The sequence below is a fragment of the Carassius gibelio genome, chromosome A21, assembly GCF_023724105.1.
Source record: "Carassius gibelio isolate Cgi1373 ecotype wild population from Czech Republic chromosome A21, carGib1.2-hapl.c, whole genome shotgun sequence".
Lineage (NCBI taxonomy): Eukaryota > Metazoa > Chordata > Actinopteri > Cypriniformes > Cyprinidae > Carassius > Carassius gibelio.
Window position 1 is genome coordinate 15,098,272 of NC_068391.1, and position 16,812 is coordinate 15,115,083.

The 16,812-nt window shown below is 36.7% G+C and overlaps 2 protein-coding genes across 4 annotated transcripts; both read right to left on the bottom strand.

Annotated features, from left to right (window-relative positions):
- Window positions 1-361: 361 nt before the first annotated feature.
- On the bottom strand, window positions 362-14,020 carry LOC127941589 (phosphorylase b kinase regulatory subunit alpha, skeletal muscle isoform). Of its 3 annotated transcripts, none has more exons than XM_052536792.1 (32): window positions 13,783-14,020; window positions 12,384-12,542; window positions 12,068-12,115; window positions 11,801-11,969; window positions 11,608-11,690; window positions 11,444-11,524; window positions 10,719-10,817; window positions 10,463-10,609; window positions 9,925-9,978; window positions 9,703-9,825; window positions 9,532-9,627; window positions 9,261-9,368; window positions 8,515-8,593; window positions 8,261-8,395; window positions 7,940-8,049; window positions 7,700-7,844; window positions 7,540-7,618; window positions 7,385-7,455; window positions 6,437-6,598; window positions 6,255-6,331; window positions 5,569-5,714; window positions 5,290-5,443; window positions 5,129-5,208; window positions 4,983-5,061; window positions 4,776-4,905; window positions 2,827-2,928; window positions 2,626-2,741; window positions 2,497-2,541; window positions 2,252-2,413; window positions 2,111-2,164; window positions 1,830-2,030; window positions 362-1,159 (listed from the first exon to the last, which is right to left on the bottom strand). In XM_052536792.1, the coding sequence occupies exons 1-32, from the start codon at window positions 13,858-13,860 to the stop codon at window positions 1,118-1,120; spliced, it is 3,414 nt and encodes a 1,137-aa protein (XP_052392752.1). In that variant the 5' UTR covers window positions 13,861-14,020; the 3' UTR covers window positions 362-1,117. The 3 variants fall into 3 exon arrangements, with proteins under 3 accessions (XP_052392752.1, XP_052392751.1, XP_052392753.1); XM_052536791.1 differs by having other exon boundaries at window positions 362-1,163; window positions 13,783-14,006; XM_052536793.1 differs by lacking the exons at window positions 12,068-12,115; window positions 12,384-12,542; window positions 13,783-14,020 and having other exon boundaries at window positions 362-1,163; window positions 11,782-11,927.
- A 638-nt stretch (window positions 14,021-14,658) lies between these two features.
- LOC127941592 (liver-expressed antimicrobial peptide 2) lies at window positions 14,659-16,763 on the bottom strand. The gene is made up of 3 exons (XM_052536799.1): window positions 16,558-16,763; window positions 15,619-15,782; window positions 14,659-15,532 (listed from the first exon to the last, which is right to left on the bottom strand). The coding sequence occupies exons 1-3, from the start codon at window positions 16,627-16,629 to the stop codon at window positions 15,493-15,495; spliced, it is 276 nt and encodes a 91-aa protein (XP_052392759.1). The 5' UTR covers window positions 16,630-16,763; the 3' UTR covers window positions 14,659-15,492.
- Between the last annotated feature and the right edge of the window lie 49 nt (window positions 16,764-16,812).

Below are 16,812 nucleotides of genomic sequence, written 5' to 3' on the forward strand. Positions count from 1 at the left end.
AAATGTGCACATCATTAATAAGACGCAGGCTACGGCTGTGTCTGAAAACACCCTCTGTACCCTTATATAGTCCACTATTTAAGGAGACAGCATTGTGGTGTTATAGTAAGCTTGTCTGTGTTTAAGACGAGCTCAAGATTTTTCCACATTTTATTCTGACAAAATATATCAGTAATGTGATCTTAAAAGCTTTACTTGTCTTAAAAAAAAGCGAACTAGGCTAATGCCGACTACTGGGTTGACTTACAAAAATATATCACTACAGCACTCTATTGGTGGGCGATTTCAGATACAGCACTACAAACCAAGCACTTTTCAACTGAAGCCTAAAATAAAACCATGACAAGACGTGACAATGTAGTGGAGGATTCAAGTTCAGGCTTTATTTTATAGAGAGGTCAAAACAGGCAGGGTCAATCAACAGCAAACAGGTAAAATCCAGGATGAGACAAAAAGTAATCCGATAAACAGGCGAAAGTTGGGGCAGGCAAATGATAAGTAAACCAGGGAAAAAGTCCAAGTAAAGGCAAGGCAACTAGGAACCACAAGAACACTACAGGCTAACTATACTGAGCTCTGTGCATGTGTATAACCAGGCTTTAAATAGAGCTGATGAGATAATGAGATACAGGTGAAGGCAATTCACAACGATGAGTCCAGCAAAGGATTATGGGAAATGTAGGGAAATGTAAAAGTCAGAGGTGGAGACAAGGTGTGAAAAGTACACATCTACTTTTGAACAGCTATCAATGGAGTAAGATGCTTTTTGGCTAATTTGCTAATGCTAAGCAGTTTGCATGTTTTGGGACAGGACTCGGGTTGACCAAAGGCATATTTGGTGAAGTTAATGGAGCAAAAGTAACACACTTCACAATTAACTTGCCTTTACTTTTTCATGCAAATATCTAAGATCATTAATATATCACTATCTACATTTAAAATGAAACTGTGATAGTATTACAGTTCAATGTGATAGTTCAATGTGAGCTTCACTGAAAGGCACAAGCTCCACTGGGAAGAAAGTCTTCAACATAACTAGCCACTGCTTTGGAAAGGTAGGTCATGCTCCCAAAACGGCCACTGGGGGAGCTGTCGTACATCAGCCTGCAGATGCCAGTCATGTGATCCTTCTCAAGAAGACTCTCATCAGCTCCCAGTTCTTTCTGCACAAACAGAATTCAGTTATTAGTGCTAATGAATTTCTTGACCAGTGCAGTTTCCTGTGCCACTGCGGGACGAATGTTCTTAGTCTAGGCTAGGGAGTATTTTAGTGGACAAAAATCTATATAAGCTCAGAATGAGTAAAAAATATAAAGTTTTCTCTGAATGTAAGATATTTTAAAGAAATATTTTGGAACATATACAGTAGTAGCTTCAATTGCTAATAACAGGCTACGGTTCTCAAAAAAATAAAATAAAATAATTATATATATATATATATATATATATAGATATAGATATATATATTAATTAAATGCCATATAATTGTCTTGTCACTTCATATGGTTTTCTTTTTAACATAAGAGCATATAACTTGAATGTGCAAGGATAACTGCTTTCAGTTATTTTTTTCTACACAAAGACATTCCATTATGCTGCGTGATATTACACACTGGTATTGTTATCATATTATATTATATAATTATCATAATCATAAACACACTGTTTAGTAGCACAAAAAGCTTTGCGGTTTACTGCACCTTGTTATTTTTCTGTTTATTTACCTATAATGGCTAATGAATTGGAAGTCTTGCACATTCGCAGAAAGAAGCTTACATTCGCATTGCAAAACAAGGTGTTTAAGGACCCATGAATCTCCTCATGATAACCTGATCATTGTAGAACATGTGACTGGCCATTTGTACAATCCTCTCCACCTGAATGACCCCACCCAAACTCTGGATGTCCAACTCTGCCAACATGGTCAGGACCAGGATGGCCTCCACCAACAACTGCCGGTATTCAGGTTGAGATATCCGGTTCAGGACTGTTTCCACATGCACTGCAAACTTGATTTCACCGGGAGTCATCTAAAAATGGCACCTTTTTAATATAATTTTGTGAAATTAAAACTAAATGTCACTTAATTTTATCTCTTAAGATTGTTTACCTCTCGTGTGGTTGAGGATGGAAGCACAAAGCCCTCAATGGACAGCCCGTGACACTAAATTACAAGAAAGGGAAGTTATTTTAAAGCACAACCTTAATGAATAACCCAGCTTCGGCACTCCATATAAAGTGTCCCACACACCTTCTGCAGAATCTTCCAGACATTCTGATAGAAACCAAAAGGGACTCTGTTGAGAGCTCCATCAAGACGTCTGCGCCGAAGCCATTGGCCATGTCTGCTGTCACGCACCAACGTGGCTCCTAATGATCCTTGAAATGACTCAATGGATGGAAGTCTGTATCTCTGGAAAACAATAAGATTAATTACACCTAAAAGGAAAAAGCTCAAGCTTGGAAAAGAAGTTTGTTTGCTTCTGGTCCACTTACCCCTGATTCGATATTTCCAATATCCAGCGAATGAACTGACACAGCCTTAAGGACACAGAAAAGGACATGGTCTTTATCTACTGCCATTATACTGAAACATAACTGTCCTAAACCCAAGTCTTTTCTCACCAGTTTGATATCATCACCCTGTTTACTTGAAACTTTCACTTCGGGTCTGGTGGAGCTGGATTTGCTCTTGTCTTCGATATTGACATCACAGCTGACCACATTTCCTGTTGAGTGCACTGGCCCAAAAATAAAACTCATAAATATACAAATACACAGACTTCATGGGCGAGTATGATGTTGGCAATGGATTAATATATTTACCACTTTTTTGAACCCCAAACTCTTTGCCACTGAGAATGTGAACCAGCAGGTTCTTCATCTCAGATGGGCTCATGTTCATCAAACTCTCTGTAGCCTCCTCACCTAAAAAACAAAAAAGACTGATAAGATATAACATGATATGATGTCTTGTGTGCTTTCAACCAGAGTACTAAAATAATATCAACTAGGCTTGCCAATTGATTAAAAAATGAATTGATTTAATGTTATTCCAATCTTATTTACAATGCCGTTCAAAGTTTTGAGTTCAGAAAATAATGGTTGCATTACATTAATCATAATCATCATTATAATCATTCATTAATCATTAATCAAAAGCGAAATTTATGTTACAAAAAAAAAGAAAAGAAAATGATCATAGTTTCCACAAAAATATTAAGCAGCACAACTGTTTTCAACATATTGGTAATAAGAAATCAGCACATTAAAGGGATAGTTCACCCAAAAATTACAATTTGATGTTTATCTGCTTACCCCCAGGGCATCCAAGATGTAGGTGACTTTGTTTCTTTAGTAGAACACACATTATGATTTTTAACTCAAGTCGTTGCAGTCTCTCAGTCAAACATTGCATGGCTAATGGTAACAGAATCTATGAGAGTAAAAAAACCTGCACAGACAAATCCCTATTAAACCCTGCTGCTCATAATTGAGGTTGTAGATAGAGTGTCAATGGTCCATTTGAGAGATAGGTGGCAGCAACACACTTATAAGTCTGCGATCCGCCATAATGCAAGAAGAAGAAGAAGAAGAATGCCTCACATGCTTGTTGCTGTGAAGCACGTTCACAAGAGTTCCAACAGTTCGGACATTGCGTGAATCAGAGGTAAAGAAATATATATCAATACTGTTCAGTTTCTTGCACAGACCGATCATTTTGTGTCTTTACACATCAATGTATCATCATAAGCCGCAGGGTTTAAAGCTGCGGTAGGGAACTTTTGACGCTCTAGCGGTTAATAAACAGAACTGCTTGCGTCTTGCGGAAGAACATCGTAGCCAGAACTACTTTCCTCTGTTTATGTCTATGAAGAATCACAAAGGTACTGGGTTACTCCGCCGCGGTATCCCCGAAGCAATCTAAAATAGTACCAATATAAACACTTATTATAGGTGCACCCTAGTGATTCAGGACAAGCTAAAAACACGGTTTGGAAAATGGATTCATGGTGTACTCGCTTATTATATACATTTTTCTACATTTTGAACACAAACAAAGTTACGGAGCGCAGCTCTGATTGGTTGTTTCTTAACGGGAGCGATGTACTTCTGCAAATGGCAATAGGACCACTGGGAGGAGCCAGAGGACTAAAAGACTGCAACGACTGGAGCAAAAAAATCATAATTTGTTTTTATACCGAAGAAACAAAGTCACTTACATCTTGGATGCACTGGGGGTAACCAAATAAACATCTAATTTTCATTTTTGGATGAACTATCCCTATAAGAGTGATTTCTGAAAAACTGTAAAACTGAAGACTGGAGTAATGGATACTGAAAATTCAGCTTTGCCATCACAGGAATATATTACATTTTATTAATGTTTCGTTTCTCACAATATTAAAATTTTTACTGTATTTTTGATTTAGAAGCTTCTTTCAAAAACATAAAAAAAATCCTGCCAACCCCAAGCTTCTGAAAGGTAGTGTATATCAATTTTTGATGAGAAATCCCTCAAATGAAGATAATTCAAAGATAACGTTACAGTAGATGAGTAAATCATTGAACAAAGTGACTTTAGAAGTCAATGTTGTTGTTGTTTTTTCATATCAATGACCATTTTTGAGCTGATCACTGGCTTCTTTTAATTACAGTATTTTTGAAGTTAACTCTAATAACTTACAGTCCTAATAAAACAGAATGAACAAAATAGTTTACTGCAAAAGTTAAGCATTTAATAAAGGAGTTTAATGAAACGGCAACTGAGATACCTGAACAGTCGAGGGACTGAGCAAGCTCTGTGACCATGACCTGAAGAATGAGACCAATTCGGAGGCGAAACATTTCACTGAAGATTTTGGGCTGGGTACGAATACTCATAGCCAGAAACACCATTATCTCCTGCCAGGAGCATACAAGAGTGTCAGTGGAATTCAAATGTACAAGGTTGAGATGTGGATCTGAGCTGCATCTCTAACCTGAGTGAGAACAGCGATGGTGAGGTTGTTCTCACTAGCTTCCTCAATCAGCCTTGCCAGCTTATCTGGGGGCATAGGGCTATACAGAGACAAAGATTGCATATGATGAGGTAAACCTAAATGTGAACATATGTATCTGTACTCACGCTGAAATCGTTTTCTCTCTTGGTTCAGGAGGAAGGCCAACTGTTAGATGTTTCTGATGAATAAGCAAATCTGAGCAGGCCTGTCAATGGTAAAAAATCTCTAATAACCACATTCAGAGAAAAATTAAGTTACATGCAGATACAGAAAATCTGCTACTCACAGCATCCAGCTCTTCTACTTTCTTGCGTAGCATCCCACAGATCATCCGGATGAGGCCCCAGTGTTTTAGGTTTCCTGCTCTTTCATACAAATCACTCAGTAGTTGTCTTACCGTCCAACCTTTCCCGTGCATTTTGGTGTCCCAATCCATTCCCCTTATAAAAGAAATCCCAACATCATTCCATTTGAAAAACAATCCTCATCCTCCACAGTCACAGTACGGCTCTTTTCAAGGACACAGATCTAACAAAACCCATTAAATGGTTTCGGCATTACTGACTTGTCTTTGAACAGGATATAGAGAAGATCAGCCTGATCCTGCAAGTTTTGACTTTGTTTCAGCATCTGCACTAAGGCTGGGTAGTCAATCCCACCATTGACATCTCTGGGCAGGTTTGTAGGTTGAGGGGCCTGTGTCTCAGATGCCTTTGCAGAAGAAAAAGTCATTAAAGCTCTTTGTGAGATGTGGACACCTGCAATAGAGCCATTTTGAACAGTCCCAGATAGCAATTTTCCCATTGATTTTCTCCAGATACAGAATCTCCAGGAAACATTCAATAAAAAGATCTCTCTGAAATGAATGACAACTATTACAAACAGTGTTTTGAACTGTGAAAAAAGGCAAAGGTCCACCTGAATCCTTGGCAGCTTTAAAGATGGCATCAAATGGTACATGTTTTTTGAATTAAGTCTCTTATGCTCACCAAGGCTGCATTCATTTGATCAAAAATACAGTGAAATATCATTACAGTTTAAAAGAAGTGTTCATTTATTTTTAAATGTTTATATACATTTCTATCACCATAGATCTGTCTTGGAAGGTTTACACCTTTGGTTTCTCTGTGTAGAAATGTATAGGATTTTATTCATGGATTCTGACCATTTTGAAAGCAGAGACAGCCAGATGATTATTCAAATTATTGCTTAAATGTTCACAGTGCAAGCCTGCAGTTTAGTGTTATCTACCTTTTCTTTGCAATCCAGCAAGTTAAGGTTTGGTGCCGGAGACTGGAAAAGTTTTGTTGGAAGGTACATATGCACATCTGCAAGGAGGTCAGAATGAAATCAAGAATTATTTCTGAGCATTTGAAAAGGCGCCTGTTCTCTGAACAATGTCAAAATGACTGACTGTCTTTTTCAGAACTCACTGAGTATATTGAGCTCTCTGGCCTTGTGCACCAGAGACACCATCTCCTGAGTCTTTTTGACTGCTGCCCTGAAGCGGTTTAGGCCTCCTTTAGTGGCACTAATGGGAGTCAGTTGAGGAACTGCCAGTAGCTGGTCCAGATACACAGCCAGGTCATCCACCTCTGCACACACACACACACACACACACACAATTAAATAAAAACCTCAGAGGACTGAGCGCGTTTTTTGTGAAGTAATTGAATATTTCACCACATGTGTCAATATATATAACTGACACAGCAGTTGCTGCTCCATCACAAAACTGCTTCTCAAGCCTCCATCCGCCCATGCAACTAAGCAAACTGTCCGACAGAGTGACTGTCAACTGCAGACCACATATTTCAACATAAAATGTAATGCAGAAAAAGCCAAAACTGCAAGTTAACAGCCAACAAACACCCTGGCAACTGACTTAACCATCTAAACAAAAAATCTTTCAAATTAAAGTCTTTATCAGACTAGTGGATTTTATCATTGTTTCAGAGGTTCTTTATGAATGAGACTCTTCACCGAAGTCAGATCCATCAACACAGGCAAGGCACATGCAAAGTAGAATGAAAAATATGTTTTCAGGATTTGATGAAAACTACAAGTGCACACTCAATATAATTAATTGCACTACTCTTTTTTTACAAAATTGAAATTCTGTCATCATTTACCCACCATCATGCTGTTCTGACTCTTAATTACATTCTCTGTATGTGGAACACAAAAGAAGATAATTTTTCATATTTTGAAAGTCAGTAGCAACAATGGACCCAATTGACTTTAATTGTATTTTTGAAAACATCCTGTGTTCCACAGAAGAAAGTAATTTATTTTTTATTTTAGGATGAACTATCCCTTTATGTTTTTTGTTTTTTCAAGAGAAAATCATAATACATGCTGCTGACTGGTGGCTCACTCACCACAATCCATAAATGTAAGATGGGCACAACAGGAGGTGTCAAGAAAAGCAGAAAGTTTCCCAGTCTTAACCCTTGAAATGTAAAACTGATATGATTTTGGGCTGCCTTAGGTATGTGACAACTATTGAATGTGCTGACCGCTTTAAATACGTTACCTTGCTCCTCCAAAGTAACCGTCCTGTAGTTTTTTCAGGGTTGCCAAAACAGCAGGATCAATGTGCTTGTGATCGTCGGCTACAAAGGACAAAAACAAAATGAATCTCAGCTTTCAGAATGAGAAAGCTGCTGTGTGCACGTGGTGATGAGGACACTCACTGAGCATGTCGTGTGAAATTGGGAAAGTTACTGTGGGTCGGCCGGTCATCCTCCAGCGAGAGCAGAGGTAGGAGATGTCGATGCGGAGCATTTCCACAATCATGTGATTGTCCAGGGCCAGATAGAACTCATGATGGTCTACGAACTGAACATTCGATTAGGACCAAAACCAGCAACTGAGGGGATACTGAATGTTCGGATAGACTCTAACAGCAAATTTAAAATCATACACTCACGTACTTGAGGTGTGAAGGTAAATACGGTGTCGCGAATAATGTAGAATTTGGATGTTCCCAGCACACCAATTCGCCGGTACGGCCGTCCAGTCAATCGCAGTCTTTGGTTACGCCCTGAAAAAAATTAATAATTATATATATATGTATATATGAATTGATATATATGAATAATGACACTGCTGTCTTTTTAGAGCTGATTAAGAGCAGAATGTGTGTCATATCTGAAGACATTTGCAACATTTATTTCTGTGAAGCTGCTTTGAAACAAGTGCTATATAAATGATGGTGACTTGACTTCTGCCCTTGAATTCTGCCCTGAGCTCACCTAGTCTGGCATAGATGTGACTGAGGACTCTGGAGGGTTGGACTCGGATTGGGTGAACGTCCTCCGGGGTTTCTGAGTCAATGCCATGGCTCTGTAGGAGCTGTTTAATCTCGTCGCTTTCTGCCAGGATAGACACTGAAAGCATAAAAATGGACAACGGCCAGTGTAAATATGGTCAGATAGAATACTTATGTAATATGCAACATCAAACAGATTTCTAAATTGATTTAGCTACTGTCAAACATAGGTCTTACCTTGAACCACAACATCAGGCTTGGGGACAGTAGAGAGATGTCTATTGAGAGGATCGATTTCACCAGGTGCTAAAAAACCCTATAAAATAAAAATCTAATATTATTTTACATATGCAGGAACACGTTCTTTAGCTGATCATGATATGTTTATCTCAGTTTCATAGCCGCAAAGTGTCAGTGTAGTGTTCATTTGTAGTTATTTACTAAATAATAGTGCCATAGTACCTTCAAAAGCTCTATTTTACCCATAAACGAGTGGTTTTGAGTAAGAATGAACTGAATTTATTTAATGAAAAATACAGTAAAAATCGTGTGGATTTTTTTCTTTTTATTTAAAAAATGTAAAATAACAATTTTCTATTTTCAAATTGTTCAAATAGGCATGCTGCATGATATGCAATTTTCTAGGGTTTTATTTGAAACAGAAAAAAAAAATGAAAAATGTTTTATAAAAATATATAAAAATATATATATAATAAATGCAAAAAATGTAATTCGCAATTGTTATGTTAAAGAGTTATTTCTACCTGATCTTGCCCTTAAATATAATTTTGTTGACATAACGTAATATATCTCAATCATTTTTCATTGCACAGTATATATGGTTTTGTTGCAGAGCATTCCCTGAGTGTAATTATGTGTTTTGTAAGGAATATTTAATGTGCAGTGTGGCCTCGGGTAACAGATTGATAAACACTACAGTACAGCATTACCATATCGGCCGATATTTGTGGAATTTATCGTACCTCTGCCAGCAGGTTACCCAATATGTACAGCGACTGGCCCCATTTCAGTGGACACTTGCCTCCTGGCACTCTCTCTACGGTGTGAGGGTTAACATACTCTTCTTCAACCTAGTTGAAATGACACATACAGGGTGAAAGTCCGTTTTTCTTTGGGAATAACCCACATAGAATCACTCGACCAGGAATCTGGATTTAGGTGTTTCATCATAACAGTACAAAATCCAGTGCTTTAGTGTTGAGAGCAAAGTAACTAAGTGTGTCCAGGTTGTACCTTATCTGGAGGAACAGTGTAAAGCTCAGGGACCAATCGTAATCCATTCTTCCCTCTGATGAGAATGCTGTCTAAAGACTCTCTGTACTCCTGAACCTGAAAGAGAGGAACAAGCAAGGAATTCTAAGGAATAGTTGGTTATTTATTGTCAATATAGTGAATTGTCTTTACCTGTTCTGGACTGTTGATAAAAACGCCATCCAGGATGAGGTATGTCCAGAACAGTGGCCATTCACACTCTATGTTCTCAAAGAGCTTCAGCTCTGATGACTCGTAGTGCAATCGATTAGGGTCCTTAGAAAAGAATGAGCTTAAGAATAAGCTCCGAACACCCAAAAGACAACCACACATCTATGACATATTTCCTGATAAATTGTTCAAGCGAGGTTTTACCTCTCGGGGAGTTTTATGTCCATCTCTAAGAAAGCGACAGCATCCGTATCTGCCCTGTGAGAAAGTACAGGGGCAAATAAACACAGTAAAATAAGGAGTTTGTCAGACTTAAAAAAATAAATGCACAGTTTGCATGTTTTTATTTAATTCATATCATTAATAAAAAAAATTATGATAAATAATACTTAAAAATTAAATGAATCTGAATACATTTTTATACATATATTTAATTACATTTTATTACTGTGTATATGTATTAACTCAATTTCAAATGTCAAGTCTGAAGTTCAATTTTGTCTTAAAAATGCAATTTTTATACCTATTTAGAAATTTTTTTAAATTGTTTTAGTAGTTCAGCTTCACTTTCATGTATTCTATAACTCATGGAAATAGCTGTCATGAAGACATTCATGAGACAAAACACAAGAAATATGTTAAAATGCTACACACAGACCTCAAGACTCTGTCAAGAGTAAAATCTGATAAAAAAAAAAAAAAAGATTTACCAATACCCATATCTGAAGACACTGGTATTCACCTGAAGTTTTGAAATGATTTCTTCTTTGGTGATGTTAACAATGTTAATGTCCTCAACCGCAAATGCTGGATAAGAGATGATGGAAAGAACCCCAGCGTCCACCTCTTTGGATGTTGATGCCCTTGGCAGCATGGAGCTGAGAATAGACTTATGTAAAGGTTTCAGAAAGAGAAAAACATTTACTTCCAGGAGGCATGAAGACCTCACAATATGGATGCTGTCCTCCTATGTGTGACATCATAAATTCGTTTATTACTTGGCAGTGCTGAATGTCATCAGCTAAAGAGTGTACGACGGACTCTGGGCCACCCTTGGCACCAAAAAGATTCAGTCCATCCAAGGCCTCCAGAGCTGCCTGAATAAACATGCATTAACAATAGGTCATATTATTTTATCCCATGGAGATCAGTTATGTGACACTTTGACATGTGATACCAATTCTTAAAGCTGCAGTAGGTAACTTTTGTAAAAAATATATTTTTTACATATTTGTTAAACATGTCATTATGTCCTGACAGTAGAATATGAGACAATCTGTGAAAAAATCAAGCTCCTCTGGCTCCTCCCAGTGGTCCTATTGCCATTTGCAGTTACAGACCGCTCCCGGTAAGAAAACAACCAATCAGAGCTGCGGTCCGTAACTTTGTTTGTGTTAAAAATGTAGAAAAATGTATATAATAAGCGAGTACACCATGAATCCATTTTCCAAACCGTGTTTTTAGCTTGTCCTGAATCACTAGGGTACACCTATAATAAGTGTTTATATTCTGACTATTTTAGATTGCTTCGGGGGTACCGCGGCGGAGTAACCCAGTACCTTTGTGATTCTTCATAGACATAAACAGAGAGAAGTAGTTCCGGCTACGATGTTCTTCTGCAAGACGCAAGCAGTTCTGTTTATTAACCGCTTGAGCGTCAAAAGTTACCAACTGCAGCTTTAACTGACTGTGCAATTTATCACTAAAAATTTAAATATTTTACCTTTGCCATTCCAATAGAGCTGGCATTTATCTCAGGGATCCCTGTGTTGGTCTTGTCTCCTCGTTCCCACATTCCAAAATCCTTTGAACCATTTAAAGTCTTAATATTCATGGAAAACCTGTGTCAAAAGTCTTTCTGTGTCTGAACAGGATTGTGGTGCTTACCGCCACTTTGTACGCAGACTCAATGTAAAAGATCAGATTCTGGACAACATCGACCTCATCACGTGTGTAAACAATTTTCAGCCCTAATCCACACAAGAACATGGTTCAGAGACACTTTATTAAATTAATGCACTCTGAATCCATTGCGTGCGGCAAACACTAGTGTTACTTTACTTTAAAAGTTCAGTTCAACCTGATGCTGTCATTTGGGCCAGAAAGAGCAGGAAGATGGAGGTAGCGTCCACCTGTAGATGTCCCCACTCCTGATCACCAACTACAGTCGCACAAGTTCCTGTATGGTACTTCGCATGAAGGCAATCTTTGGTGTTTTTGCTGTACTTGAACTTCTCCACCTTATCAAGCTGACAAATAAACACAGGCTCAGTTATTATACAAAAAGTTTCTGGCTGGTTCATATGCAACATCCTCCCTGAACATATGGAATGCGGTTTATCTCTACCTGTCTCATCATACACTGCAGTAGTCCTCGCATGAGTTTGACCACACTCTACAGGATGAGAAGAGACAGAGAACAAGAGAGAGAGAAAGAGAGCAGTGAGCTTTGGCCGTGACCTTATCCTCTCCATCTGCTATGACCATGAAAGAAACACGAGTCAAATGATTTGCCCTCTGACATTTTCCATGGTCTCCCAGACACAAACACTAATGAGCAGAAAATATGAAATGTCTGGGACATGAGCAGACATGGCCTCTGATGCCCTTTGACAAAATTGCATGGTTTTGTTTGCAGCTGATCTCACTATGCATGAACCAACCTGCTCCAGTTCATAGGCTTTGGCTTTGTCTTCATCTCTGTCTGCATTCTTCCTGTAGGCCAGACTCAGAGCCCACACAGACAGGATGCTGTACACATTGTCTCTAACCCAGGCGTGAAGTGACGTCTCATCTCCTAGGAGCAACCCTGTCACCGGATCCTGCAAAATATCATAAGGAAACATATATACCTCACCATCCTGAGGGTCCGCCATACTCAAATCAACTATATTTAGTATACGTGACCATTTAAAGTGACACCAATGGCCTGGCGTGTGACATTTAAAGCATATGACACTTTGAAATTAAATTTTTACCTAAATTAAACTTTTTAAAATAACTTTTTAAATTCGTAATTGTACATTAACACAACCTTGTTGCATTAAATAATGCATGATAAAATTCTTCAAATAATTAATTCCATAAAATATTCTCAAATGGTATTCTCAACTCACAACTCCCTTGTGAAAAAGGGCTGTGTTTAATTGTATTGAATGTTCACTTGTAGTGTACTTCAAATCTTTAAAATATTTTTAAATGTACTTGCAGGTAACTGATTTTTACTGAAATACAAGGAAGAAGTATACTTTCATGACTATTTTTAATAACACGTTAAAAGGACAGCCCCCCCCCACCCTCCCCCAATATGAAAATACTGTCATCATCACTGTCACACCTGTAAGAGTTTCTACAGTGGAACACAAAAGGAGATATTTTGAACAATGCTGGTTACTAAACTGTTTCAGCTCCCATTGACTTCCATTGTATGGACGAAAATACAATGGAAATCAACTGTTTGGTTATCAACATCCTTCAAAATATCTTCTATTGTGTTCAACAGAGGAAATAGAAGAGTACAGGTTTGGAATGACACAAGGGTGTGTAAATGATCAAATGTTATAGTGTACTGTCCCTTTAAGTGCACTTAAACTGAGTATTACATTTAAAGTTAATATATTTTAAATGTACAAGCTTAATTACAATTACACTGAAGTATATTTTAGTTTGCCATAAATGTTTGTCAGTATATTCAGCAGTACACTTTAATCACTCATTTCAAAGATATCATAATTATAAACGTACATATTAAAATGTAAAAAGCAGTCTTAAATTCAACTAATTCCGTTTAATATTAATAACCATATTACATTTTAATTTAATCGCAAAAATATGTCATTAAATGTCTGAAAACATTACATCCAGTTTTAACTTTAAGTGTATTATTTGCATTCTTAAAAGTATGCTAAAGTGTAAGCCTACTTCTTTTCACATGACTAATCTATTGATTTGTTAATCAATAGATGTCAACACAGCAAGAATATGTGTGTTTATGTCTGTAATGTTTATTTTTGTACTGGCTGTTCCCTTATAATCGGTGAAAGTGAGATGATTCAGGCTCACCTGGTGACATAGGATTGTCTGTTGCAACATTCTGGCATAGTTGTCCAGTTTCACTCCGGAATTACTGCGGCTTCTCATTTTGCTTGTTTCGTAAATGCTGCTATGGTTCTATCTCACTAGCAGTGTGAACTTGGCTTAGCTGCTGGTGGGCAAGTATCAAATACCGTACATGTGAGGCAGGCAAATGTCAAAGCCTTAAGGACAGGTTGTTCAGTGGTATTCTATTACATCAGACGATGTAACTGCTGTTGAGGCGCACCCTGTTGTATTTACAGGTGCAGTTTCCATCAAAATCAATCATATGAAGTAAAATAAAATACATTTTTTAAATTAACAAGATGCCATATCTGTATATTGTCCCAACGATTCAACATGCTTGTTACTTACAAAATGAATCAGTCTATTTAGCCAACAACATGATTGTTAGTCTGATATCTATACAATACTTCAATAACCAAGAAGTTATAATGAGCAACTACTATTTAGATGCTACTGACATGCAGTCTGTTTTTGACGGGAGTCTTAGTGGAATCCACCATTGGTCATCTCAGTGCAATACACAACAATGTTTGAATTGGTGTTTGTTTGAACTATTTAATGATTAAACAGACACAGTCACTTGTTAACACCTACTGGCCATGTAAAAAACTACATATGGTGAACTAATTATCAGCATACTATCTGTGATAATACATTATGTTAACTGTAAAATCATATTTTTTTATCGTGGACATTTTTGTTTATAATATAACATTTTATAAATAGTGTAAATAAAAAAAAAAAGAAACTGTGCTAAGGCTTCGAAAAAAATGCATATTTGAGGATGAACATTTCAGAAATGGATACCGGATCACAAATAAGAATTGTAACTTGAAATAATGAAACTGTTAGTGGTTTATTTGATTAACTTAAACCTTGCTCTTGTGTCAGAAAAGGAACATGCAATCTGGGTTCATTTGGAGGTCGTTCAAGTACAATGACATCAGTCTGTTACAGTACATTCTTGTGCAAATACTCCTCTCACTAACATGTGGATACTGAGCTACTTCAGGGCCCTTTGCCATTAGAACTGGGTCTCTCAGAACATGGAATATCCTGAGAAAGATATGTGCTGCTGTCAATTACAATCAATTACTGGCCCTGTGCCTATATCTTAATTAACACTGCTGAGGCCTTCTGTATGCCCTCATGGCTAAATACAGTACTTTATATCAAATATCACATGAATATAATTATTTCATACATATATAAATCCTAAAATAAAAATGTTAGCCTCAATACCTCCAGCAAGTCCACATTCTAAACAGTAACAAATGCACTTTTACGGCACTGTGATTCTTAATGATGCATTAAACAAATTAAAAGATTATAAAAAAAGTTCATACAGATTAATACAGCCTTTTAAGTATATTTACAATGCACTTACAGTTTTGTTAATTGTGTATTGATAAGCACAAGTCAAATATAAACCCCAAGAGTCAGGTTTAACATCATTGTTAATAAACAACAAGTTTTTTTTAAATGGCTTGAACATTAAACGTACACACTGTAATGTAACTTTTCAAGTCAGATTTGGCCACATACTCTACACATACTGTGCTATATAGAGTTCAGAAATTAAAGTGCTTGAAACATATGGCCATTTTATATATACATATATATGTTGATTAGGTTGACTCATAAATTACTATTTTTCAGGCTTCCAATCCACTAAGAATGAACAGGCTCATTAAACGAACAGTGACCGTTCCTGGGGGTAGAAAATATAATCAGTTTTCAGATTCAGGGCAGGTTTGGGACTTCAAATGAAAGGAAATGATGACAGCGGTGACTTACCTGCATAAACCTGTAATACACTCTATGTTGTCATGGCAGTAGGCTCCATATGGTTTGAACCCCATGATTCGCCACAGAGGGGACATTCGGATCTTGCGATGAAGTATATGTGATGACTGAAGATCTGATCGCACCTCAGGAGTCACTACTGGCACGGTAGATACCTACAGTAACATACAGCACTCAGTCAGCAGTGAACATATGCATACTGCTAACATGTGTAATATTAATAATAATAATGTAATAATTAATTAATTATTATTATTACTATTATGCACACTGCTAACATATGTAATATTATTATTATTATTAATAATAATAATTATAATAATAATTATAATAATGTAATAATAATAATGTAATAATTAATTAATTACTATTATGCACACTGCTAACATATGCAATATTAGTAATAATAAAATATAATTTTAAATATAATAATAATATAATGTAATAATTCATTAATTATTATTATTATTATTATTATGCATACTGCTAACATATGTAATATCAATAATACTAAAATAAAAATTTAAATATAATAACTATTATTATTATTAAAAACTTGATTAATGGGGTAACACTTCCTTAATGGGGTCGCATTTGTTAATATTAGTTAATGCATTAGCGAACATTAACTGTTAGCAGTGTATTTTTTTATAATTTATTAATCTTTTTGAATTGTTAGCTCTTAAAAATACAGTTGTTCATTGATCGTGCTATACCTCACAGTGCGTTAACTATTTTGATTTTAAGAAGTGTGTTGAAATTAGCATCAGCTAGTATTGTTCAGGGTTAGTTAAGGTAAATTAATGCAACTAATGTTAACAATTGAAAGCTTACTGTAAAGTGGGTTTTTTACAAAATAATTAACCCGGTATGACATGTTCTTGATACCTGTGGGTGAAAAAAAGTTGTTGGAAAGAGGTTTAAACTTACCTGGTACATCAGCATTAGCAAAATGAATGTGCAATATCCGAATGTAGGCAGGTTAAAGTGATGAAGATGCATTTTGGCAATGTAATTTCCCACAAAACTCCAGTATGTCAGTGTGTCCAGAAGATTACTTGAGCTTTGCAAAGACCATGTGTATTTATGACCCTCCAGCACTGATCTTACCTCCCCACCCTCTGTCGATCCGTCTCTTCTGCTCTCTTACTCTGCTCAAGGCCATGGCCAAGATAAAAATAGTGC

What these genes read in the sequence shown, in the direction of transcription:
- LOC127941589 (XM_052536791.1), bottom strand. Translation starts at nt 13,860, where the DNA reads ATGAGAAGCCGCAGTAATTCCGGAGTGAAACTGGACAACTATGCCAGA. An exon ending in GGCCCAAATGACAGCATCAG is followed by an intron (nt 11,691 to 11,800) that starts GTTGAACTGAAC and finishes TGTGTGGATTAG; the next exon opens with GGCTGAAAATTGTTTACACA. An exon ending in ACATGTTCTACAATGATCAG is followed by an intron (nt 1,164 to 1,829) that starts GTTATCATGAGG and finishes CTGTTTGTGCAG; the next exon opens with AAAGAACTGGGAGCTGATGA.
- LOC127941592 (XM_052536799.1), bottom strand. Translation starts at nt 16,629, where the DNA reads ATGCATCTTCATCACTTTAACCTGCCTACATTCGGATATTGCACATTC. An exon ending in TGCTAATGCTGATGTACCAG is followed by an intron (nt 15,783 to 16,557) that starts GTAAGTTTAAAC and finishes ATGTTACTGTAG; the next exon opens with GTATCTACCGTGCCAGTAGT. An exon ending in TGTATTACAGGTTTATGCAG is followed by an intron (nt 15,533 to 15,618) that starts GTAAGTCACCGC and finishes TTCTACCCCCAG; the next exon opens with GAACGGTCACTGTTCGTTTA.